General features: G+C 42.0%; 1 protein-coding gene across 2 annotated transcripts in view; it reads right to left on the reverse strand.

The window, feature by feature from the left end:
- LOC124803078 (glycosylphosphatidylinositol anchor attachment 1 protein) overlaps nucleotides 1-26,651 on the reverse strand; it is an 86,748-nt gene that overhangs the window by 30,387 nt on the left and 29,710 nt on the right. For both annotated transcript variants that reach the window (XM_047264207.1, XM_047264208.1), the window contains one exon: nucleotides 4,081-4,184. In XM_047264207.1, the coding sequence (XP_047120163.1) occupies nucleotides 4,081-4,184 (104 nt within the window). The remainder of the gene's footprint in view (nucleotides 1-4,080; nucleotides 4,185-26,651) is intronic.

The following is a 26,651-nucleotide window of genomic DNA, read 5'->3' on the forward strand; positions in this document are numbered from 1 at the left end:
ACTCCACCAAGAGTGTCTTTCCGCCGTCCACCTAACCTTCGTAACCTCTTAGTTCATCCCTATGAAATCCCCAAACCACCTTCCTAATCCTCTGGCTCCTACCCTTGTAACCGCCCCCGGTGTAAAACCTGTCCAATGCACCCTCCCACCACCACCTACTCCAGTCCTGTAACCCAGAAGGTGTACACGATCAAAGGCAGAGCCACGTGTGAAAGCACCCACGTGATTTACCGACTGACCTGCCTACACTGTGAAGCTTTCTATGTGGGAATGACCAACAACAAACTGTCCATTCGCATGAATGGACACAGGCAGACAGTGTTTGTTAGTAATGAGGATCACCCTGTGGCTAAACATGCCTTGGTGCACGGCCAGCACATCTTGGCACAGTGTTACACCGTCCGGGTTATCTGGATACTTCCCACTAACACCAACCCGTCAGAACTCCAGAGATGGGAACTTGCCCTTCAGTATATCCTCCCTTCTCATTATCCGCCAGGCCTCAACCTCCGCTAATTTCAAGTTGCCGCTGCTCATACCTCACCTGTCTTTCAACAACATCTTTGCCTCTTTACTTCCGCCTCGACTGACATCTCTGCCCAAACTCTTTGCCTTTACAAATGTCTGCTTGTGTCTGTGTATGTGCGGATGGATATGTGTGTGTGTGAGAGTGTATACCTGTCCTTTTTTCCCCCTAAGGTAAGTCTTTCCGCTCCCGGGATTGGAATGACTCCTTACCCTCTCCCTTAAAACCCACATCCTTTCGTCTTTCCCTCTCCTTCCTACTTTCCTGACGAAGCAACCATTGGTTGCGAAAGCTAGAATTTTGTGTGTATGTATGTGTTTGTTTGTGTTTCTATCGACCTGCCAGTGCTTTCGTATGGTAAGTCACATCATCTTTGTTTTTAAATATATTTTTCCCGCGTGGAATGTTTCCCTATTATATTCAATTATAGGGTTCTGGTACTGTGAACGGCTGAAAGCAAGGGGAAACTACAGCCGTAATTTTTCCCGAGGGCATGCAGCTTTACTGTATGATTAAATGATGATGGCGTCCTCTTGGGTAAAATATTCCGGAGGTAAAATAGTCCCCCATTCGGATCTCCAGGTGGGGACTGCTCAAGAGGACGTTGTTATCAGGAGAAAGAAAATTGGCGTTCTACGGATCGGAGCGTGGAATGTCAGATCCCTTATCGGGCAGGTAGGTTAAAAAATATAAAAAAGGAGATGGATAGGTTAACGTTAGATATAGTGGGAATTAGTGAAGTTCGGTGGCAGGAGGAACAAGACTTTTGGTCAGGTGAATACAGGGTTATAAATACAAAATCAAATAGGGGTAATGCAGGAGTAGGTTTAATAATGAGTAAAAAAATAGGAGTACAGGTAAGCTACTACAAACAGCATAGTGAACGCATTACTGTGGCTAAGATAGACACGAATCTCACGCCTACTACAATAGTACAAGTTTATATGCCAACTAGCCCTGCATATGGCAAAGAAATTGATTCAATGTATGATGAGATAAAAGAAATTATTCAGGTAGTGAAGGGAGACAAAAATTTAATAGTCATGGGTGACTGGAATTCAAGAGTAGGAAAAGGGAGAGAAGGAAACATAGTAGGTGAATATGGATTGGGGCTAAGAAAAGAAAGAGGAAGCCGCCTGGTAGAATTTTGCACAGAGCATAACTTAATCATAGCTAACACTTGGTTTAAGGATCATGAAAGCAGGTTGTATACATGGAAGAACCCTGGAGATACTAAAAGGTATCAGATGGATTATATAATGGTAAGATAGAGATTTAGGAACCAGGTTTTAAATTGTAAGACATTTCCAGGGGCAGATGTGGACTGACCACATTCTATTGGTTATGATCTGTAGATTAAAACTGAAGAAACTGCAAAAAGGTGGGAATTTAAGGAGATGGGACCTGGATAAACTGAAAGAACCACAGGTTGTACAGAGTTTCAGGGAGAGCATAAGGGAACAATTGACAGGAATGGGGGAAAGAAATACAGTAGAAGAAGAATGGGTAGCTTTGAGGGAGGAAATAGTGAAGGCAGCAGAGGATCAAGTAGGTAAAAAGACGAGGGCTAGTAGAAATCCTTGGCTAACAGAAGAAATATTGAATTTAATTGATGAAAGGAGAAAATATAAAAATGCAGTAAATGAAGCATGCAAAAAGGAATACAAACGTCTCAAAAATGAGATCGACAGGAAGTGCAAAATGGCTAAGCAGGGATGGCTAGAGGACAAATGTAAGGATGTACAGGCTTATCTCACTAGGGGTAAGATAGATACTGCCCACAGGAAAATTAAAGAGACCTTTGGGGAAAAGAGAACCACCTGTATGAATATTAAGAGCTCAGATGGAAACCCAGTTCTAAGCAAAGAAGGGAAAGCAGAAAGATGGAAGGAGTATATAGAGGGTCTATACAAGGGCGATGTACTTGATGACAGTATTATGGAAATGGAAGAGGATGTAGATGAAGATGAAATGGGAGATACGATACTGCGTGAAGAGTTTGACAGAGCACTGAAAGACCCGAGTCGAAACAAGGCCCCGGGAGTAGACAACATTCCATTAGAACTACTGACAGCCTTCGAAGAGCCAGTCCTGACAAAACTCTACCATCTGGTGAGCAAGATGTATGAGACAGGCCAAATACCCTCAGACTTCAAGAAGAATATAATAATTCCAATCCCAAAGAAAGCAGGTGTTGACAGATGTGAAAATTAGCGAACTATCAGTTTAATAAGTCACAGCTGCAAAATACTAACACGAATTCTTTACAGATGAATGGAAAAACTGGTAGAAGCCAACCTCGGTGAAGATCAGTTTGGATTCCGTAGAAATGTTGGAACACGTGAGGCAATACTGACCCTACGACTTATCTTAGAAGAAAGATTAAGAAAAGGCAAACCTACGTTTCTAGCATTTGTAGACTTAGAGAAAGCTTTTGACAATGTTGACTGGAATACTCTCTTTCAAATTCTGAAGGTGGCAGGGGTAAAATCAGGGAGCGAAAGGCTATTTACGATTTGTAGAGAAACCAGATGGCAGTTATAAGAGTCGAGGGGTATGAAAGGGAAGCAGTCGTTGGGAAGAGAGTGAGACAGGGTTGTAGCCTATCCCCGATGTTATTCAATCTGTATTTTGTGCAAGTAATAAAGGAAACAAAAGAAAAGTTCGGAGTAGGTATTAAAATCCATGAAGAAGAAATAAAAACTTTGAGGTTTGCCGATGACATTGTAATTCTGTCAGAGACAGCAAAGGACTTGGAAGAGCAGTTGAACGGAATGGACAGTGTCTGGAAAGGAGGATATAAGATGAACATCGACAAAAGCAAAACAAGAATAATGGAATGTAGACGAATTAAGTCGGGTGATGCTGAGGGAATTAGATTAGGAAATGAGACACTTAAAGTAGTAAAGGAATTTTGCTATTTGAGGAGCATAATAACTCATGATGGTGAGGATATAAAATGTAGACTGGCAATGGCAAGGAAAGCATTTCTGAAGGAGAAAAATTTGTTAACATCAAGTATAGATTTAAATGTCAGGAAGTCGTTTCTGAAAGTATTTGTTTGGAGTGTAGCCATGTATGGAAGTGAATCGTGGACAATAAATAGTTTGTACAATAAGAGAATAGAAGCTTTCGAAATGTGGTGCTACAGAAGAATGCTGAAGATTAGTTGGGTATATCACATAACAAATAAGGAGGTACTGAATAGAATTGGGGAGAAGAGGATCTTGTGGCGCAACTTGACTAGAAGAAGGGATCGGTTGGTAGGACATGTCCTGAGACATCGAGGGATCACCAATTTAGTATTGGAGGGCAGCGTGGAGGGTAAAAATTGTAGAAGGAGACCAAGAGACGAATACACTAAGCACATTCAGAAGGAGGTAGGCTACAGTAGGTACTGGGAGATGAAGAAGCTTGCACAGGATAGAGTAGCATGGAGAGCTGCATAAAACCAGTCTCAGGACTGAAGACCACAACAAAAACGTATTATATTTCTCTTTTGACACATAATAGCGGATCTATTTTGCAAATTTACTTTTTTAAAGGTCACTTACCTATGGAAATATAGCGGTCAGTTGCTGGTTGAAGATAGAAAAAGTAAGACTGATGAAATCTCTCCAACAAGTTGTTAAGACTTCTAAACACTCCTTCCAGCACCCTATATAGCAAGAAAACAGTTATGTATGAAGCTTTTTTTAATAAACCAATGCTTTTGAAGAGCACTAAAATTGAAATATCTTTCTATTGCTGTAAAATAATAATAGAGTTATTCAAATAATGGAAGGTCCAGGATGGAATGTAATAATATGAAAAGAATAGTTGCTACTCACCATTCACCAGAGATGCAGAGTCACAGAAAGGCACAACAAAAAGACTGTCAGAACGTTAGCTTTCGGCCAACAAGGCCTTTGTCAAAAGCGCACACACACACACACACACACACACACACACACACACACACAAATGCAACTCACACAGACATGCTGGAGATGACTGCAAGTAGCACCACATTCTGAGAGAAGCAACCAGGTGGAGGTAAGGAGGAGGCTGGGGCAGGGAGTGGGAGCAATAGCAGGGTAGGGTTGGGGGATGGTAAAGTGCTGCTGGGAGCATGCAGGGACAAGATGGAGAGTAGGGCAGCCGGTGCAGTTGGTAGCTTAGACGGAGATGAAGGGCGGAGGGTGGGGGTAGTGGAAGTGGAAAAGGAAAGAAGTAAAATAACTGTTTTGATTGCGTTGGTAGAAAAGAGAGCTATGTAGTGCTGGAATGGGAACGGGAAAGGGGCTAGATGGGTAAGGACAATGACTCTGAAGGTGGAGGCCAGGAGGGTTACGGGAACACAGGATATATTGCAGGGAGAGTTCTCACCTGCACAATTCAGAAAATCTGGTGTTGGTGGGAAGGATCCAAATAGCACAGGATGTGAAGCAGTCACTTAAATGAATAATGTCATGTTGGGTGGTCCGCTCAGTAGCAGGGTGGTGCAATCGTTTCTTGGCCACAGTTTGTTGGTGGCCATTCATGTGGACAGACAGCTTGTTGGTTGTCATACCCACGTAGAATGCAGCACAGTGGTTGTAGCTTAACTTGTAGATCACATGACCAGTTTCACCAGTAGTCCTGCCTTTGATGGGATAGGTGATGTTCGTAAGTGGACTGGAGTAGGTGGTGGTAAGAGGATGTATGGGACAGGTATTGCATTTATGTGTGTGTGTGTGTGTGTGTGTGTGTGTGTGAGAGAGAGAGAGAGAGAGAGAGGGAGAGAGAGAGAGAGAGAGAGAGATCTTTGTTGCTCATCACCTGCACATTTTCTTTTCAACCGAGACTGCAACAGCCTCCACTCAGCATTTTTTGAATCTCGATATTAAACCATGGTGCATCTTTTCCATCCTCTCTCCAGATCACGATTTACTATCTGCTTAAACTTTGTCCATAATTCCTCCCTGATTACAATAAAGTGATATCTGGCATAAGTCTGTTGAAGATTTCCTGCACGCTACTGAGCAACGATAGCCCCTATAGGGAGAGAGATGGTTGCCTCGACATAAATACCAATCGCAGAGCTGACACCAGTCTGCCACTGTCACAGATGGGTGGATTGTGGGCTCTTCCCTATCATCCCATTGCAGGACACCAGTATTCCTCAAACTTCAGCAGATGGACCAAGGCCTACCTAATTGGCAGGCCAGGATTGCCATACTACGCAGCTACATTACAACCATTATCACAGTTGAACACATGAAGAACAGTAGTGAACGGGAGGGGACAGAGCACCTCCTAAATTGGCATTTGTGTCCAATGCACACACACACACACACACACACACACACACACACACACACACACACCGTGTCCACTCACTGCCATGGTACAGCGAGCGGCAAAGCCACTGTGGATGTCACCTGCCATAGCAGCAGCTAATGAGGACCACGTTTGTGGACTCACAGCCGCTTATGACACGATTCCTCGATGGACATCAACAGCCGATGTCAACAGTGAGTGAAGACACTGCTTGTAACTTGTGGCAATAAATAACTAATTCTGAATCTTCTTTCTGAGGAAAACTGGCAAGGGGTGAAATGGGAGAGTGCCCGCAAACACAGAACCATCTCTACTCCCTCCCTTCGAACAGTTGACTCTCGCAAAATTCGTGTCACAGTCATCATGCTTCTGACACTTGCAGTATCAGCATAAGAAGTCCACAAGAAATGTTTCGTACTGGAGCACACCAGCAGCTACAATTGTGGGATGAGTCACTCAAAAGCTTCGTTGCTCACACAAACATGGTTTGGTTGTGATCATGGCCAAAATAGGATACAGTTAGTTAAAAGTTACTTTTTATTGAAGCTATACATGTATCTGAATTTAGAGGAAATTAAAGGGCACTGTATTTAGTACTGGTAGATCATAAAATTTGTAATTTGTCTGACCTCAGCACACCTTGTGACAAGTTTATTTTTGTAACATGTTACACTTGTGGGAATTATGGTCATGCAAAAGAGGGCTGTATTAAGTGTCGTTGGACGTCAATAAGACAAAGTAATAAGTAATTTTTTATATGCGTGAGAGTGTATATTGTGCACGAAGTATAAAGCTAACTGGGATATAAAAGGAAATTGCACAAATATGACACAAATGCGAGCAATGACTATAACAGACTCAGTATCAGCTATAACAGAGCACATTAGATTATTAACCCCTTAACAATTTTTTTTCAGATTATGTTCCAAAAAATTATAACTTTTTTATTAATGAAAAACATCCTACAATGAATGACATTACATATAAACACATAAAAACAGCTTTTAAGGCTCAAAATAAAAAGTTATAAAATTTTGCAAATGACCAACAATAAAATCCTGAGTATACTCATTCACTGGACTTCGACTAAAATATCCTGAAATGTAAAGTCATTTTTTAGTTTCTGTGTAGCTGTGAAGTCTAACCATGCATTTTACAACAATCTCCTGTGAAGACAAATCCTGGAGCATCTGGTTGGAGCACAGTAGATGTATTTATCTCGTACCACTGATGAACGCTTGTCACTCAACTGACAAACTGCCATCACTTTCTGTCTCTAATGAAGTAACATCACGTTCCTCTTCGGTTTCTGAGCTGCTAAATTCAATGTCAAACTCAGGATCACCACAGTAATCCGTTTATGAAAGCACTACTAAACAACCACTATAGGAGAGAGCCTGAAAGTGAGCATTTTGTTACTGAGTATCCAATGCTGCACACAGTAAAGACGATATCTAGTGGCAACATTGTCAACCAAAACACAACAACCAGGCTACAAATGAAGTACCAGAAGCTCTCTATCAGCAGAACATGTAACTATCAGTGCTGAAATGAATATACGTGGGATTTTATTTTTTTTTGAAGGTCTTTTCTTAAGTTGCCCAAGTATATTTGGAATTTAACATTTGTGTCAAAACAATAAAAATTAGATAACTTGGGGCTTTATGTCAAGCGGTTAAAGGAAAAGAGTCAGAAAATGGCTCAGCAGCTGGATAGTGAAACAGCTGACCCTTCAGAATCAGGTCCTTTGTGAGTGAAATTGATACTGGCTGCTCATTCTCCATCTGTAGATCTTGTAGCTGCTGGTCTTACGTCCATTTTTTCTGACAAAACAGCGAAGGATGTCACTATTTTTATGCTCGATGTGTTATCCACAGCCAGCTTGTACAACTGAACTGAACAAACATCATTGCAGATGGCCCAATTGTGCATGTCAGGTGAGGCTAAGATGTACATCACATATCATGAGGTACTGAATAACGTAACCACATTTAAGGAGTTGGCAAATGGCTTCAAGCAAAGGTACAGAAAACAAAATAGTGCTTGTTTCTTTCAAGAAAAGTTAACTAACTTGAGACAAAGGCCAAAATTCTGTAAAAGCATTTTCAGACAGGATACCCAAGTTGAACATCCAAACTTACGAGCTGACTTACAACCCGGACACTGACACAGTTTTATTAAGAGGGGCTATGGGCATGGCATTACATGTGTTCCTAAGGAGGATTTCTGCTCCAGAATTTTCTTGCAGAGTGAGAATGGAAAATCACAAGACGTAGCAGCATTGCTGCATGTAGCCATTTATCTGCAAGAGATAGATAGTGCTACTAAGCCTCAGAATGATCACAAAATGTTTGTGTCAAACAAAGAATATTACTGATGTAGAAGAAAGATTAACTGAAAAGTACAGTGTCGCCAGCCATAATGTTTTAGTTGTCAATGAGTTCGTCACAAGGCACACAAATGTAGATCAAAGAAATTGGGTAACTATAATGGGAAAAGTCAAACAATGGAAAATCCAGGACGGAATGTAATAATATTATGAAATGGAAAGCTGCCACTCACCTTATAGCGGAGATGCTGAGTCGCCAATAGGCACAACATAAAGACTGTCACAAATATAGCTTTTGGCCCATAAGGCCCTCACCAAAAAATGACACACACACACACACACACACACACACACACACACACACACACAAATGCAACTCACATGCCAGCTGAGCAGGATATAGGCCTGTAAGAATAAATTTCACAGAAGCAGGCTAGGACTTACTAGAACGAATAGAGTAAGGTACGATATGCTGAGAGAAGCAGCGAAATAGAAGCCCATACAAAAGACCATAGAAAAGACAAGTTTAAGATGCTATGGGTGTGTTAAAACAATGGGATCTGGCAGCATAATGAGCTAGGCTCATGAAAAGATAATAGCAGGCATGAGAACTAGAGGATGATTGGGAGACAGATAGGTCATTGGAGTAAAAGGAAGTGTGATGAAGAGAGAGATCTGGGGCAGAGGGGAGAGAAAAACATGTTGGGACGACAGGAAAAGATGGAGAGGCTTATGTCCTAAATAGACCTAGCTAGGAGCTGGAAAATGTAAAATATGATGAAGATGATTATAAGTCTTGTTTCTCAAACTAGCATGTTTTCCCAATAAAAGAGTACACTTAAGACTCAATTTTTGAAAGGTTTGCATAATAAAATCTTAATAGTCTGAGTTTCTTACAATTATTACAATTTTACAAAGCAGTGTCTCCTGGCCTATACAATTTTAGAAGAAGGAAAAAATGTCATTCACATAGTAGAGAAACAGGGCTTTGCAAGGTATGTCTATTTGAAAACAAACCCTTATTAATGGGATTGGATTTTTGAGTTTACATGGTTTTCTTGGATCTTAAATTTTTCAAAAAATCTCGCAAAAACTTATTCAAGGGCTTAGGGATTCGTACATGCAAGGGCCAGCACACTGCTGCCAAACAGAATTTGTTGTTAATAACAAGTGTGAATTTAGGATGGACAGTAAAATATACAAACACAATATTAGAAGTGAAAATAATTTCCATATAAACTATGGGTCCTGATCTGCAGTTCAGAATCGAGATTTATATTTTGGAGCCAAGTCTAAAACAGGTACCTGATAGAAATCAGACAGGAAACAGAAAAATCCCAGATATTAAGAGATAGAATTAAAGACTATCTAATACGCAACTCCTCTTATAATTTGTCATTTAATTCTAATGTTGACATTAAATTGGTTTCGACTTTGCCAGTACATAAATAGCTGATAGCGTTCTGTGTGGTTACATAAATACTTTGCAGTATTAGACAGCAAAAGTAGCTAAACGAAATGAAATGTGGGTATAGCATATCTGTCTGGGGGTAGTTTGACCACCTGGTGCAAGTTTTCTTTTATTTAATGCCTCTTTAGCAACTCGCACATTGATGATGATGATGATGATGATGACAGCACGCACACCCAGTCTTGAGCAGAGAAAATCCCCGACCTGGTAGGAATCGAACCAGCGGACCTGTGATCGAGAGCCAGTAATGCTAACCACAAGACCACGAGCTGCCAACAAAAGCTGAACAGTTGACAGAAGTACCAGTGTGGCTCGTTCCCAGCAAAACCTCAGTTATCCCATGTGCAGATAATCAGGCTTCTGGATTATCCATGCACAGTTCAATGATTTTAAGAAAAACAAAGCCTGAAGTCTTCTTTTACAATCAGAATTAATATTTTTGTTTTGGATACAAATTTCTGGGTGCAAAGACACAGCCGATAAAAACATTCACAAATACTTAAATAGTGACATCTATGAACCAGGATTTGAACAGTTACGTTATGCAGGTACAGTGAACAAAGTATGTTCAGTAGAGAAAGAGAGCAAAGAGGAAGTGATTGAGAAACCTGTTGTTGCACACACCGATGCACTGAAACTTACTGATCTGTTACAAGAGTATTCAGGACAACATTCATCTGACTATACCAATGTTCTGACACTCCTAAAATTGAGAACCACCACTAGGTAAAGAGTGAATGAAAAACAGAAGCAGAGAAAACAGAATGATTGTTTCATAAAAGTGAAAACAAAGCAAGTGATGCAAAATACAATGTTCTTTAAGTGTAATTTTGTAAATTATAAGTGGGCTTTAAAAATATATGTAAGCATGTTTCTTCAAGTACAGGAACAGGGGAAAAAACATAAACAAAAAAAACACAGGTATTTTGGATTACCAATGTTTTTCAGCAATCTGTGCAGTCTCAAATCCACATTAACCTCGACAGTCACGAGTTTGCTGCATTAATTCTTGTAATTATCAATATAGTTTATGAAGTGATAATTTGCTACTCATATAGTTGTGGGAATAGGTATCTCCCAAATGAAACGCATTAGATACTCTTTGGAATGTGTGAATGATGCAGTGTAATTGTCCTTTGATTGTGATGTTGCTCCAAGTTCCTTTCTGTTGATAACGCAGTCAACGTATCTTACATCTACATCTACATGATTACTCTGCAATTCACATTTAAGTGCTTGGCAGAGGGTTCATCGAACCACAATCATACTATCTCTCTACCATTCCACTCCCGAACAGCGCACGGGAAAAACGAACACCTAAACCTTTCTGTTCGAGCTCTGATTTCTCTTATTTTATTTTGATGATCATTCCTACCTATGTAGGTTGGGCCTAACAAAATATTTTCGCATTCGGAAGAGAAAGTTGGTGACTGAAATTTCATAAATAGATCTCACCGCGTCGAAAAACGTCTTTCCTTTAATGAGTTCCATCCCAACTCACGTATCATATCTGCCACACTCTCGCCCCTATTACGTGATAATACAAAACGAGCTGCCCCTTTTTGCACCCTTTCAATGTTCCCCGCCAATCCCACCTGGTAAGGATCCCACACCGCGCAGCAATATTCTAACAGAGGACGAACGAGTGTAGTGTAAGCTGTCTCTTTAGTGGACTTGTTGCATCTTCTAAGTGTCCTGCCAATGAAATGCAACCTTTGGCTTGATTTCCCTACAATATTATCTACGTGGTCTTTCCAACTGAAGTTGTTCGTAATTTTAACACCCAGGTGCTTAGTTCGCAGCTTGATTAGAAGTCGCTTGTGAGGAACGGTGTCAAAAGCTTTCCGGAAATCCCGAAATACGGAATCTACTTGAGAGCCCCTGTCGATAGCGGCCATTACTTCGTGCGAATAAAGAGCTAGCTGCGTTGCACAAGAACGATGTTTTTTGAAACCATGCTGATTACGTATCAATAGATTGTTCCCTTCGAGGTGATTCATAATGTTTGAATACAGTATATGCTCCAAAACCCTACTGCAAACCGACGTCAATGATATAGGTCTGTAGTTCGATGGATTACTCCTACTACCCTTCTTAAACACTGATGCGACCTGCACAATTTTCCAATCTGTAGGTACAGATCTATCGGTGAGCGAGTGGTTGTATATGACTGCTAAGTAGGGAGCTATTGTATCAGCGTAATCTGAAATGAACCTAATCGGTATACAATCTGGACCTGAAGACTTGCCCGTATCAAGCGATTTGAGTTGCTTCGCAACCCCTAAGGTATCTACTTCTAAGAAACTCATGCCAGCAGCTGTTCGTGTTTCAAATTCTGGAATATTCCATTTGTCTTCCCTGGTGAAGCAATATCTGAAAACTGCGTTCAATAACTCCGCTTTAGCGGCACAGTCGTCGGTAACAGTACCATCGGCACTGCGCAGCGAAGGTATTGACTGCGTCTTGCCACTTGTGTACTTTACATACGACCAGAATTTCTTCGGATTTTCTACCAAATTTCGAGACAATGTTTCGTTGTGGAACCTATTAAAGGCATCTCGCATTGAAGTCTGTGCCAAATTTCGCGCGCCTGTAAATTTTAGCCAATCTTCGGGATTTCGCGTTCTTCTGAACTTTGCATGCTTTTTCCGTTGCCTCTGCAACAGCGTTCGGACCTGTTTTGTGTACAATGGGGGATCAGTTCCATCTCTTACCAATTTATGAGGTATGAATCTCTCAATTGCTGTTGCTATTATATCTTTGAATTTGAGCCACATCTCGTCTACATTTGCGCAGTCAGTTCAGAAGGAATGGAGATTGTCTCTTACGAAGGCTTCTAGTGACACTTTATCCGCTTTTTAAATAAAATTATTTTGCGTTTGTTTCTGGTGGATTTGGAAGAAACGGTATTGAGCCTAGCTACAACGACCTTGAGATCACTAATCCCTGAATCAGTCATGATGCTCTCTATTAGCTCTGGATTGTTTGTGGCTAAGAGGTCAAGTGTGTTTTCGCAACCATTTACAAATTGCATGGGCTTGTGGACTAACTGCTTGAAATAATTTTCAGAGAAAGCATTTAGGACAACCTCGGAAGATGTTTTCTGCCTACCACCGGTTTTGAACAAGTATTTTTGCCAACATATCGAGGGAAGGTTGAAGTCCCCACCAACTGTAACTGTAACAGTATGAGTGGGGTATTTATTTGTTACGAGACTCAAATTTTCTCTGAACTGTTCAGCAACTATATCATCGGAGTCTGGGGGTCGGTAGAAGGAGCCAATTATTAACTTAGTTCGGCTGTTAAGTATAACCTCCACCCATACCAATTCGCACGGAGTATCTACTTCGACTTCACTACAAGATAAACCACTACTGACAGACACAAACACTCCACCACCAATTCTTCCTAATCTATCTTTCCTGAACACCGTCTGAGACTTCATAAAAATTCCTGCAGAACTTATTTCAGGCTTTAGCCAGCTTTCTGTACCTATAACGATTTCAGCTTCTGTGCTTTCTATTAGCGCTTGAAGCTCAGGGACTTTCCCAGCAAAACTACAACAATTTACAACTACAATTCCAACAGTTCCTTGATCCAAGCACGTCCTGTATTTGCCATGCACCCTTTGAGGTTGCAGCCCACCCCGTACTTTCCCGAGGCCTTCTAACCTAAAAAAACCGCCCAGTCCACGCCACACAGTGTCCGCTACCCGTGTAGCCGCCAGCTGAGTGTAGTGAACTCCTGACCTATTCAGCAGAACCCGAAACCCCACCACCCTATGGCGCAAGTCAAGGAATCTGCAGCCATCACGGTCGCAAAACCATCTGAGCCTCTGATTCGGACCCTCCACCCAGCTCTGCACCAAAGGTCCGCAGTCGGTTCTGTCAACGATGCTGCAGATGGTGAGCTCTGTCTTCATCTTATAAGCAAGACCGGCAGCCTTCACCAAATCAGATAGCCGCTGGAATCCAAAGAGAATTTCCTCAGCTCCAAAGCGACACACGTCATTAGTGCCGACATGTGCCACCACCTGCAGCTGATTGCACCCTGTGCTCTTCATGGCATCCGGAAGGACCCTTTCCAAATCAGAAATGACTCCACCCGGAATGCACACGGCGTGCACACTCGATTTCTTCCCCTCCTTAGCCGCCATATCCCTAAGGGCCCCCATTACATGCCTAACATTAGAGCTCCCAACTACCAATAAGCCCACCTTCTGTGATTGCCCGGACCTTGAAGGCTGAGAATCATCCTCTGAAACAGAGCAGGCAACTGCATCTGGCTCAGCCAGAGACAGTACCTGAAATCTGTTTGTCAGACGCACCGGGGAGACTTTCTGATCAGCCTCCGGGGATGTCTTTCGCTGCCTGCCACGCCTCAAAACGACCTCATAATCAACCACAGGTGAGGGCTCAGCCCCACTGCGGGCAGCAACCGGGGCAACCAAAGTGGCAGACCGATCTGGGGACAGACGGGACGAGGTTGACATCCCCGTGATACCCAAGTCCGGCTCCCCACAGTGGTGCCCATTGGCAACAGCCCCAAGCTGCACGACCGAAGTCAGCGCCACCTGCAGCTGTGAGTGAAGGGATGCCAACTCAGCCCTCATCTGAACACAGCAATCATAGTCCCTGCCCATTCTAATTGATGTTGAACAACAGTTACTGAAACACGAGTCCGTGCCTAGATAACACAAGGGAAACACACAAAGAATGTATGAACTAACCTGTACAAATGCCTAACGACAGCACTACAATCTGCCTACGATTACAGTAACTAAAACTCGAAATTACACCTCCTATACGAAACTCACACGCAATTTAAGTAAGAATCTACGAAGTAAACACAGAAAAGAAGCTATATACGTATCTTTCTGCGTTGTCGATGTGCACCAACTGGGAGCTCAGGCCACACTGGTCTCTGAGAGCCTACTAGACAGACAAGTGCCACTGACATACCAAAACAAAACAAATGCCTAACGACTGCACTACAACCTGCCTTAATTTACGATTACAGTAACTAAAACACGAAATTACTTATATGTGTGTATTGTAATTTGCATACATAACTGATGACCCTGAGATGAAAATAGTTCATGAACAATAAGAACAGCTGCATTTTACTGTATTTTTACACAGTCGTGGAAGATGTGGCAAAATTGCTGATGATGACTGGTGAGGATATAGGAGTTCTGGAAGTTTCTACAACAAGGAATGATGGCAGCTCAGGTACAGCGAACTTAACAGGTCTGGTGATATCTGATGTTGCTCCAAGCTCCTTTCTGTTGATAACACAGTCAAGATATCTTATATGTGTGTATTGTAATTTGCATACATAACTGATGACCCTGAGATGAAAACAGTTCATGAACAATAAGAACAGTTGCATTTTGCATTATTTTTTCACAATCGTGGAAGATATGGCAAAATTTCTGCTTGTAACTGCTGAGGATATTGGAGTTCTGGAAGTTTCTATGCCAAGGAATGATGACAGCTCAGGTACAATGAACTTAACAGCTCTGATGATATCTTCAATGCCACGAACACATTCACGCATTGCATGCCATCTGACAGCTGTCTCATTAGTGTCATCCATGTTGCAGTTACAGACAAGGTCTCCACCATTCTTGTCTGTGCAGTCCGAGGTTTGGTTCATGATTTTAGAAAGAATTTTGCTCACTAGATCATGGAGAATCAGGAGAAATTTACATTGGCAGCCAGTTATTTAGATCGTAGAGGAACTGTCACAGTTACAGATATTATCCTGCAACCTCCACATCAATGGATCTACCGTGTTCTCAAGACGGTGTCAATCATTCGTTACACCACATCATCCGAACAAAAGCTTAAGTGGTCCTGTATGACAATTGAAGAGATGACAGAACACTATTGGAATTCTGGAAACACTTATAGGCTTTGATGGAAATTAAGAGTCGTCAGCGAAGAGTTGCTACTCCAGAAGACAGCAGCTCCCTCCACAGGTGCAGTTAACATTGATAGCGCATAAGGGGCAGCCCTCGGATAAAGTGCTGCAGGTAGCTGATCACGCACACAGCAAGTCAGACTCAACAGTTGTAGTGGCTATAGTACCAGTGAATACTGATGCTGCACGTTAACAGTCAGGCATCAGAAGAACAGAAAGTGTGACCGTGTAATTCAACAGACACCAAGAAGGACTGGAGCTCATTAAGATTTACCTAGAAAAGGTATCTGAGCAACTGCAGCCATCGGAGCTCTGGACGGCTGTGGGCATGAAGTTCTGCTAATACACCGGCATGAAGTTCTGCTAATACACCAGCTCAGGACAGCACCAGAATTCAAAACATCATATTCACCATCTGTTGGTATCACAGATGGTTTGGTCCATGGGCTACAAAACACACAACGCTGTGCAATCACCCAAATGGCAAGAGCGGTCCGCAACGGGCGCCATCGACCTCGGTACCTCCAAACATTGCCAACAGCATACGAAACACAGACTAGCAGTAGTTCCCAGAACATAGTGCAATATTAATATACCCTTGAAGATTACAGTATGAAAAGTCCTCACAAGTAAATTGGGGGTTCAACAGAAACGTGTGGGAACATCACAGTGACTGCACATTGTTGACAGAGAATCTGGTTTAGCATTTCCGGTGGACACTGATTTGGAAGTCAGTACTCCGCCAAATTTGCACACACGGACATGGCAGCATTGGAGCCACTGCAGCTGCTAGCCATCAGTAATCCTAGTATGGGGGCAATGGGCTGCAAGGAGCTGGTAACTGGTATTGGTCTTGCTACTCATTTCAAGTGGACATTTGTAGTGGCAGACATTTCCCCGCTTATCTTAAGAGCATATTTCCTTACACACTTTGCACTATCGGTGCATTTGTCTAAGGACTAAGTAGTAAGTGGATCCAGCAGCAGCAGCAAAGTCAGTGAGATTTTAAGCAGCTCTGTAGATGGTAGGATATGTCGGGTCAGCAATTTACATGAAAAGCATGTACCCCAAGACCATACACTTCATACATACAATCCCAGAGCTGCCGGTTGCTCGGTGCATCTGTAGAACTGTGCCAGGTTAAATATTGGAAATTAAAAGAGCTTTTGAAGAGATGTTGCATTCCAGTATCATACAGTTTTCGAACAGTGCCTGGGCCTATCCACTACATTTGGTCAGGAAAAAGAAGGTATATGGCAACTTTGCAGGGATAACCAAGTATTAAACACCAGGACCATCGCACACAAATATCCTATTCCACATATTAAAGAATTCACATATGCTTTGGCTGGTGCACCTGTTTTTACAGTCCTGGATTGCCACAAGGCCTATAACCCCAGTAGCACCTTTGGATGTTCCCAAGACAGCAATGATCACAGCTTTCGGTCTGCTCAAGTTCTTGTGCATGCCTTTTGGACTTAGAAATGTGGTTCAGACCTAGCAAAAGTTCATTAATGAAGTGCTTCTGGGATTGCAATTTTGTTTTATGTATCTTGACAAAATTCTGATATACTCTACTGATGCATAATCACATCTCAGGCATGCGGCTGAGGTATGGCAAAGGCTCCAAGACTACAGTATGGTAGTGAACGAAGATAAATGCATGATAGGTAAAAGTGAAGTGACATTTCTCGGGTGTACAGTTTCACGTGATGGAATCAGCCCACTGTTGGAAAAGTTGGTTTTTTTTGCGAGAGCTGCCACGCCTGGGGAATTACCGAGAACTACAATGTTTGTTAGTCACCGTGAGTTTTTATTCCTGCCATTTATAAGCAACAGTGGCTATTCATTCACCTCTTATAGACACTCTTGCTGGCCACTGCACTAGCGGGAAGTGTCTGTTCTGCAAAGCATGGAAGGCCTCGTCCATCTCCAGTCTTGAGCAAGCGGCATCACTTGCCCACCCAGTATCACCCGCACCATTAGCTGTGGTAGTTCATGCTAGTAAGACTGCAATCGGGGCTGTGCTACACCAGAAAGTAGACTATCTTTAGCAGCCATAAGTTTCTCCCCCTACCCCCATGAACCATGGACCTTGCCATTGATGGGGAGGCTTGCGTGCCTCGGCGATACAGATAGCCGTACCGTAGGTGCAACCACAACGGAGGGGTATCTGTTGAGAGGCCAGACAAACTTGTGGTTCCTGAAGAGGGGCAGCAGCCTTTTCAGTAGTTGCAAGGGCAACAGTCTGGATGATTGACTGATCTGGTCTTGTAACAATAACCAAAACGGCCTTGCTGTGCTGGCACTGCGAACGGCTGAAAGCAAGGGGAAACTACGGCCATAATTTTTCCCGAGGGCATGCAGCTTTACTGTACGATTAGATGACGATGGCGTCCTCTTGGGTAAAATATTCCGGAGGTAAAATAGTCCCCCATTCGGATCTCCGGGTGGGGACTACTCAAGAGGATGTCGTTATCAGGAGAAAGAAAACTGGCGTTCTATGGATTGGAGCGTGGAATGTCAGATCACTTGATGAGGCAGGTAGGTTAGAAAATTTAAAAAGGGAAATGGATAGGTTAAAGTCAGATATAGTGGGGAATTGGTGAAGTTCGGTGGCAGGAGGAACAAGACTTCTGGTCGAGTGACTACAGGGTTATAAACACAATATTAAATAGGGGTAATGCAGGAGTAGGTTTAATAATGAATAGGAAAATAGGAATGCGGGTAAGCTACTACAAACAGCATAGTGAACGCATTACTGTGGCCAAGATAGATACGAAGCACACACCTACTACAGTAGTACAAGTTTATATGCCAACTAGCTCTGCAGATGACGAAGAAATTGAAGAAATGTATGATGAAATGAAAGAAATTATTCAGATAGTGAAAGGTGACGAAAATTTAATAGTCATGGGTGACTGGAATTCGGTAGTAGGAAAAGGGAGAGAAGGAAACGTAGTAGGTGAATATGGATTGGGGCTAAGAAACGAAAGAGGAAGTGGCCTGGTAGAATTTTGTGCAGAGCACAACTTAATCATAGCTAACACTTGGTTTAAGAATCATGAAAGCAGGTTGTATACATGGAAGAACCCTGGAGATACTAAAAGGTATCAGATAGATTATATAATGGTAAGACAGAGATTTAGGAACCAGGTTTTAAATTGTAAGACATTTCCAGGGGCAGATGTGGACTGACCACATTCTATTGGTTATGACCTGTAGATTAAAACTGAAAAAACTGCAAAAAGGTGGGAATTTAAGGAGATGGGACCTGGATAAACTGAAAGAACCACAGGTTGTACAGAGTTTCAGGGAGAGCATAAGGGAACAATTGACAGGAATGGGGGAAAGAAATACAGTAGAAGAAGAATGGGTAGCTTTGAGGGATGAAGTAGTGAAGGCAGCAGAGGATCAAGTAGGTAAAAAGACGAGGGCTAGTAGAAATCCTTGGGTAACAGAAGAAATATTGAATTTAATTGATGAAAGGAGAAAATATAAAAATGCAGTAAATGAAGCAGGCAAAAAGGAATACAAACGTCTCAAAAATGAGATCGACAGGAAGTGCAAAATGGCTAAGCAGGGATGGCTAGAGGACAAATGTAAAGATGTAGAGGCTTATCTCACTAGGGGTAAGATAGATACTGCCTACAGGAAAATTAAAGAGACCTTTGGAGATAAGAGAATCACTTGTATGAACATCAAGAGCTCAGATGGAAACCCAGTTCTAAGCAAAGAAGGGAAAGCAGAACGGTGGAAGGAGTATATAGAGGGTCTATACAACGGCGATGTACTTGAGGACAATATTATGGAAATGGAAGAGGATGTAGATGAAAATGAAATGGGAGATACGATACTGCGTGAAGAGTCTGACAGAGCACTGAAAGACATGAGTCGAAACAAGGCCCCCGGAGTAGACAACATTCCATTGGAACTACTGATGGCCTTGGGAGAGCCAGTCCTGACAAAACTCTACCATCTGGTGAGCAAGACTTATGAAACAGGTGAAATACCCTCAGACTTCAAGAAGAATATAATAATTCCAATCCCAAAGAAAGCAGGTGTTGACAGATGTGAAAATTACCGAGCTATCAGTTTAATAAGCCACAGCTGCAAAATACTAACACGAATTCTTTACAGACGAATGGAAAAACTGGTAGAAGCCAACCTCGGTGAAGATCAGTTTGGATTCCGTAGAAATACTGGAACATGTGAGGCAATACTGATCTTACGACTTATCTTAGAAGAAAGATTAAGGAAAGGCAAACCTACGTTTCTAGCATTTGTAGACTTAGAGAAAGCTTTTGACAATGTTGACTGGAATACTCTCTTTCAAATTCTGTAGGTGGCAGGGGTAAAATACAGGGAGCGAAAGGCTATTTACAATTTGTACAGAAACCAGATGGCAGTTATAAGAGTCGAGGGGCATGAAAGGGAAGCAGTGGTTGGGAAGGGAGTAAGACAGGGTTGTAGCCTCTCCCCGATGTTATTCAATCTGTATATTGAGCAAGCAGTAAAGGAAACAAAAGAAAAATTCGGAGTAGGTATTAAAATCCATGGAGAAGAAATAAAAACTTTGAGGTTCACCGATGACATTGTAATTCTGTCAGAGACAGCAAAGGACTTGGAAGAGCAGTTGAATGGAATGGATAGCGTCTTGAAAGGAGGATGTAAGATGAACATCAACAAAAGCAAAACGAGGATAATGGAATGTAGTCGAATTAAGTCGGGTGATGCTGAGGGAATTAGATTAGGAAATGAGACACTTAAAGTAGTAAAGGAGTTTTGCTATTTGGGGAGCAAAATAACTGATGATGGTCGAAGTAGAGAGGATATAAAATGTAGACTGGCAATGGCACGGAAAGTGTTTCTGAAGAAGAGAAATTTGTTAACATCGAGCAGAGATTTAAGTGCCAGGAAGTCATTTCTGAAAGTATTTGTATGGAGTGTAGCCATGTATGGAAGTGAAACATGGACGATAAATAGTTTGGACAAGAAGAGAATAGAAGCTTTCGAAATGTGGTGCTACAGAAGAATGCTGAAGATTAGATGGGTAGATCACATAACTAATGAGGAAGTATTGAATAGGATTGGGGAGAAGAGAAGTTTGTAACACAGCTTGACCAGAAGAAGGGATCGGTTGGTAGGACATGTTCTGAGGCATCAAGGGATCACCAATTTAGTATTGGAGGGCAGCGTGGAGGGTAAAAATCGTAGAGGGAGACCAAGAGATGAATACACTAAGCAGATTCAGAAGGATGTAGGTTGCAGTAGGTACTCGGAGATGAAGAAGCTTGCACAGGATAGAGTAGCATGGAGAGCTGCATCAAACCAGTCTAAGGACTGAAGACCACCACCACAACAACAACAACAACAACAAGTTTCTCCCACCACCCCACACACCACTACCAAGTGAGAGCGTGAAGCACTTTTGCCCTCCTATAAAAGCCAATCCAGTGGTGATTTACACAGACCACAAGCCAATTGTACCCACATTTCAGAATGCAAGTGATAAGTGCTCCCCTTGAAAATTCATTGTTAGCCAGTTTGTGACATATATTCAACATATCAAAGTGCTGAAAATTTAGTGCATATGGTGTGGTTGTTATCCTGAAGTATGATGACCTCACCTGGGCACAAATGGCAGATCATCAGCTGCAAGACTTACAGATGGGTCAGTCTTCAAGTCCACAATTCCAGCAGGATGAGGTACCAGGTTACAGTAAAAGGTATGGTGTGACATTTCTCGGTAGGTGCCAAGCGCCTACATCGCACCCCAACTTCGCAAGATAGTTTTCAACAGTGAGCCCAATCAGGCACACCCAGGGGCGAACACCACTGTTAACGAGGTTGGGTATTTTTCAGGTCTACCAGTAAGATCTGGACATACAAACCTTGATATCATGGGTCTCTTGTTACCCTCTGACGGTTTACAGATACTTTCCACCTTCATTGAGAGATGCACAAGATGGACAGATGCTGTACCACTACCAGACATATCAGCTGAGATGGTTGCAAAGGCATTTGTCACACACTGGTTGGTGCACTTTACTGTCCGCTTCACATTAAAGACAGACCAGGGCAGGCAGTTCGAATCCACCATGTTCAGCAAGCTGGCCAAACTGTGCAGATTCCACCACCACCACATAACTAATTACCACTCAGGCAGCAATGGGATGGCATTGTATGTTGAAAGTAGCCCTTGTGTACAACCAATAAAGTTGGACCGAAGCACTCCCTGTTGTACTGTTGGAGTTATGGACAGCTTAAAAGACTGATGTATGTGCCTCAGTAGCTGACATGGTAAAGGGAGAGCTATTAAGAATCCCAACAGAGCTTCACACCTCTACACCCCAACCAAATGGATTTACCCTTGTTAGCACAGAGGATTCGGGATCACGTGCAAAGATGCCACAAGCACCGCCTGCACATCACGGTTCACACCTCGTTTTCTTGTATAAGGCACTAATAGATTGCTCACATGTTATGCTGCACACCAATTCTCTGAGGATGCCTCTTCAGCTGCCATATATGAGACCTTACCAAATAAACACAGACTTGTAATTCTGCAACACAGGGAAGTCAGCAAAGCATCAGCAAAAAGACTGAGACCAGTGTGGGTAATTCCAGCTCCAGCTTCAGGCGAAGAGGTAAACAACATGGGGAGGGGGTGGGGAGATCCTAGTCTGCTGCACCCACGCCACTTATCTCAGCTGAAGATGGTTTGCACAAGAACTGAATGAGTTGTCAAGTTCAAGTACCCTAAGTTCCCAGTGCTCCGCACTTTGGGGGAGGGCTGTGTGGGAATAGGTATCTTCCCAACACAAGTGCAATAGGTACTCTTTGGAATGTGTGAATGGTGAACTATAATAGTTCTTTGATTGTGTTGTTGTTCGAAGTTCCTTTCTGCTGATAATAAACTTGAGATACCTTATATGTGGGTATTGTAATTTGCCTACATGCTTTACTGAAGTGACCTCCTGTTGTTGCTTCCACCAGCTAAAGTTTAAATTTACCTCATTGCACATAAGTAAAGGCTCCCTCTCCTTCATGGTGGGATTTACCAAATGTGATGAGTGGGTAGGTGAAAGAATGAAAGGCTGGCTATAGAAGGAATGACTGACTAACATACAACTTTTCTAGAATAACAAGTTAGGTTATGATATATTTCAATTAAAATTAGACTTTCCAGAAAATTCTTGGCAGGCTTTTGTAGATCCAAATGTGTGCCAAGACTTCCATAGAATATAACCAATATTTGTAGCAGTATAAGGATATCCAGACAACAGTTCATCTCCAGCAAAAAAAATCATTCTGCATTTACTCCATGATTTACTCCAGGAACTTGGCTGTGCTGTCCCCATATTTCAATACAAACAAAAAAGAAAAAAAAATCAATTTATAGCAGATACATCCATAAAGCATGTCTGTCGTACTTAGACCATTCACAGGAAATGTTAATTGAAGTGAATATGTACCGCAGTTACTTTACTGCAGTATCTGACCTAATATGAGCACCACTAACAGCCATAGAGATTATCTTATTCTGAAGTGCCCTTATTCATCCCATTTATTACTTATTCAATCATTTAGCCAATTACTTGCATGTTCCATGGATTATATTTGTAACAATGTGTTATGATGTGGAACACATCAGTAGCTACACAAATTTTATAAATGTTGTTTATGAATTAGTCTATGCAACAGAAAGAGTTGTCAAGCAACAATGATTTCAATTTGTTTTTTAAACAGTTTTTTGTTGTTATTCAATACTTTAAAGCAATGAGTGAGGTGGATGAATATTTTAATTAGAGCATACTTTTCTCCTTTTTATGTAGGGTAATGTCAAGGTCAAGTTCCGGGTACTAATTTTTGTTATTAGTGTCATGTTTCTGAATGCTGCTAGCATTTTCAAATTGTGACTGGTTCTTTCCAGGAGTGTGGCTCAATAATTAAGTGTCATACTATATGGATCTAAAGGAATGGGGCTCAGTCCCCGGGGAATCCTAGGACTTTTGTATGTCACCTATCATTCGTTTAACACCTGGTAATGTCTGTTAATGTTAAAAATGCAGAGTTGTGCCACACTTCAAAGTCCACATTAAACTGTATCTCGCCCACTACAAGAGATACTGTAAGTCACTTCAGTTCTATGGCCGGAGGAAGGCAATGGCATGCTACCTCCAATTGGATAATCTTAGGGTTGAAATTATATTATGAAAAGAATAGTTGCTACTCATCATATAGTGGAGATGCTGAGTCACAGATAAGTACAACAAAAAGACTGTCACAAAATGAGCTTCAAGCCAACTCCAACATGGCCTTTGATGGGAAAAACACCCCCCCCCCCCCCCACACGCACGACACAGCATCTGACAGCTGAAGCCAGACTATGAGCAGCAGCAGATGATGGGAGTGGTAACCGGGTGGGAGTAACAAGGTGGCTGGTGTGGTGAGGGGAAGGGATAGCAGGGTAGGGGTGGGGGTGGTAAAGTATCGCTAGTGGGAGCATGCAGGGACGAGATGGAGAGAGGGAAGAACAGCAAGGTGCAGGCGGGACATTACACAGAGAGAGGGGGAGCAGCAGAAAAGGAGAGAAGTAAAAAGGTTAGGGTTGAAATAGTTGTGTACATAAGATTCACACGTTAGGGTACCAGTTTCTGTGCAATGAATTCTTTCCGTATAAGTGTTTAATTACCTCCACACAGCAATCCCTAATATAGCATTGCAACATTACAGAATGGCAGTATGCACAATAACCAAACTTATTTATGCAATTATACAAAAAAATTAACGATTTACATCTATATCAAACATCGCTGAGTCGACCATTTCCAAAGATCTATAATATGTGATTTCCAATTTCTATGCTAATAAATAAAAATAGGAAGATAGTTTGAACATTCAGTTCTATGTATTTTCTTTCCCCATGACGTGTTTTATCAATGATGATAGGTCCTACTATGCAATTTTCTGAGCCATGGACAATTTATTGAGAAGTAAAGCTGTCTTCAACCCAAAGTTTGCTTCCAACACTGTAGTGCTTACCAGAGAAGGTTTTATTTCACCTTCTCTGACCTCATAGCCAACCTGCACAGCTTGCTACGGGGGACCTATGGCTTAATGTAGTTCTGAACCATGGTGTGAAATGTTGTAAGGTGGAACACCTCCAACTGCTATAATCCCACTTCAACTTTTCTTCTTTTATTCCATTCATAAAACATGGCACTGTGAATAAATGAAACATTACACTTCTTTCATAAGTTGTATATTTCAGATCTTTATTATTCAGTAAGTAATTTACAGTCAGGTCATAACAGCAGTGTAAATATTTCAGATAGAAACATCCTACTTAAAAAGTATTCTAAATTTATAATCCATTAAAACCAAATGCACCTCAAAATTTTACCCTTTTAATAACGGTTTGTTTTACGATCAACATACCTCATTGAAATACCCTCACCCTGTCTTTCTAACATACATCTTGTCTTTCTTAAAAACTCAGTAAATTCAAAATCATTCATTTCTAGAATGTTCGAATTATAAAATGCATCCTTTTAAAATTTTGGTTTTATTGTCTTGTAGCTCTAAATTTTCAGATTCCAAAAATGTATAACTTTCCTATAATAACAAGTTAGGTTGTGATACATTTTAATTAGACAATTAGGTTTCCAGAAAATTCTTGGCAGGCTTTTGCAGATCCCCATGTGTGCCAAAATTTCCATAGAACAGAACCAATACTTGTAGCAATTTAAGGATATCCACACAACAGTCAATTAAAACAAACAGTGTATCTGTCTAGTGTGTAGCAGTGTTATATTTTAACATTTTGTAATTTCTATCCTGCACAGGTCTTTAAACACACTCATGCACAAAGCTATGTCCAGTTCCCACCTAGTGTTCGAAGTGCGCAATTACTAACTTACAGTCAGTCATTTCTCGTTCAACAATCACCGAGTACAGTCAATACACAAGTTCGTGATTAATAGTTGGTCAGTAAAGTACCTATGTCAGTGAGTCACTAATTTAACTATGAATGGCCTCTTTTATAATTTCATTAGACTACTTGCACCCTATGTAGCTTACTAACTTAAATACAATTCATTGCAAGCATGCTGATCATGAATTTGTTTAAGAACACTAAAAATTGAATTTAGCAAAAATCAATATTATGAGAAGGAAAGTTGCTACTCACCGTATAGCGGAGATGCTGAGTCGCAGATAGACACAAAAAAGGACTCTTACAATTACACACACACACACACACACACACACACACACACACACACACACACACACACGACTGCAGTCTCAGGCAACTGAAACCACACTGCGAGCAGCAGCACCAGTGCATGATGGGAGTGGCGACTGGGTGGGGGTAAAGAGCAGCCTGGGGCGGGAGCAGGGGGGATAGTATGGTGGGGGTGGCAGACAGCGAAGTGCTGCAGGTTTGACGATGGCAGGGGAGAGGTGGGGAGAGGGGGGCCACGGGGAAGGTAGTGAAAAAGGAGAGAAACAAAAGGACTGGGTATGGTGGTGGAATGATGCCTATGTAGTGCTGGAATGGGAACAAGGAAGAGGCTGGATAGGTGAGGACAGTGACTAACGAAGGTTGAGGCCAGGAGGGTTACAGGAACATAGGATGTATTGCAGGGAAAGTTCCCACCTGCACAGTTCAGAAAAGCTGGTGTTGGTGGGTTGGATCCATATGGCAAAGGTTGGCAGCATGTTCATCAACACGGTGATTCACTTGTTTCTTGGCTGCAGTTTGCCTGTGGCCATTCATGCGGGCGGACAACTTGTTGGTTGTCAGGCCTACATAGAATGCAGCACAGTGGTTGCAGCTTAGCTTGTAGACCACATGATTGGCCAGCCATGGCGTTTTGCTGGCGCGCTAGCGTATTTCCAAGGACCTCGCCTTCGCGCTCTTATCTTTGCTTGTGGTGCGTACTGAGTCTTGGTTGCCTTATCTTTGCCAGAGGAGTTAACTGCAAGTTCTCACCAAGGACATGGACAGTTGGCGTTCAATGTTACCTGAGGCCGGAGTGCACTTGTAGTGGAGCGGGAACTGACCAAGTGTACGGGGCAGCTTGGTGGAG

The sequence above is a fragment of the Schistocerca piceifrons genome, chromosome 6 (genome assembly GCF_021461385.2).
Source record: "Schistocerca piceifrons isolate TAMUIC-IGC-003096 chromosome 6, iqSchPice1.1, whole genome shotgun sequence".
NCBI classification, from domain to species: domain Eukaryota; kingdom Metazoa; phylum Arthropoda; class Insecta; order Orthoptera; family Acrididae; genus Schistocerca; species Schistocerca piceifrons.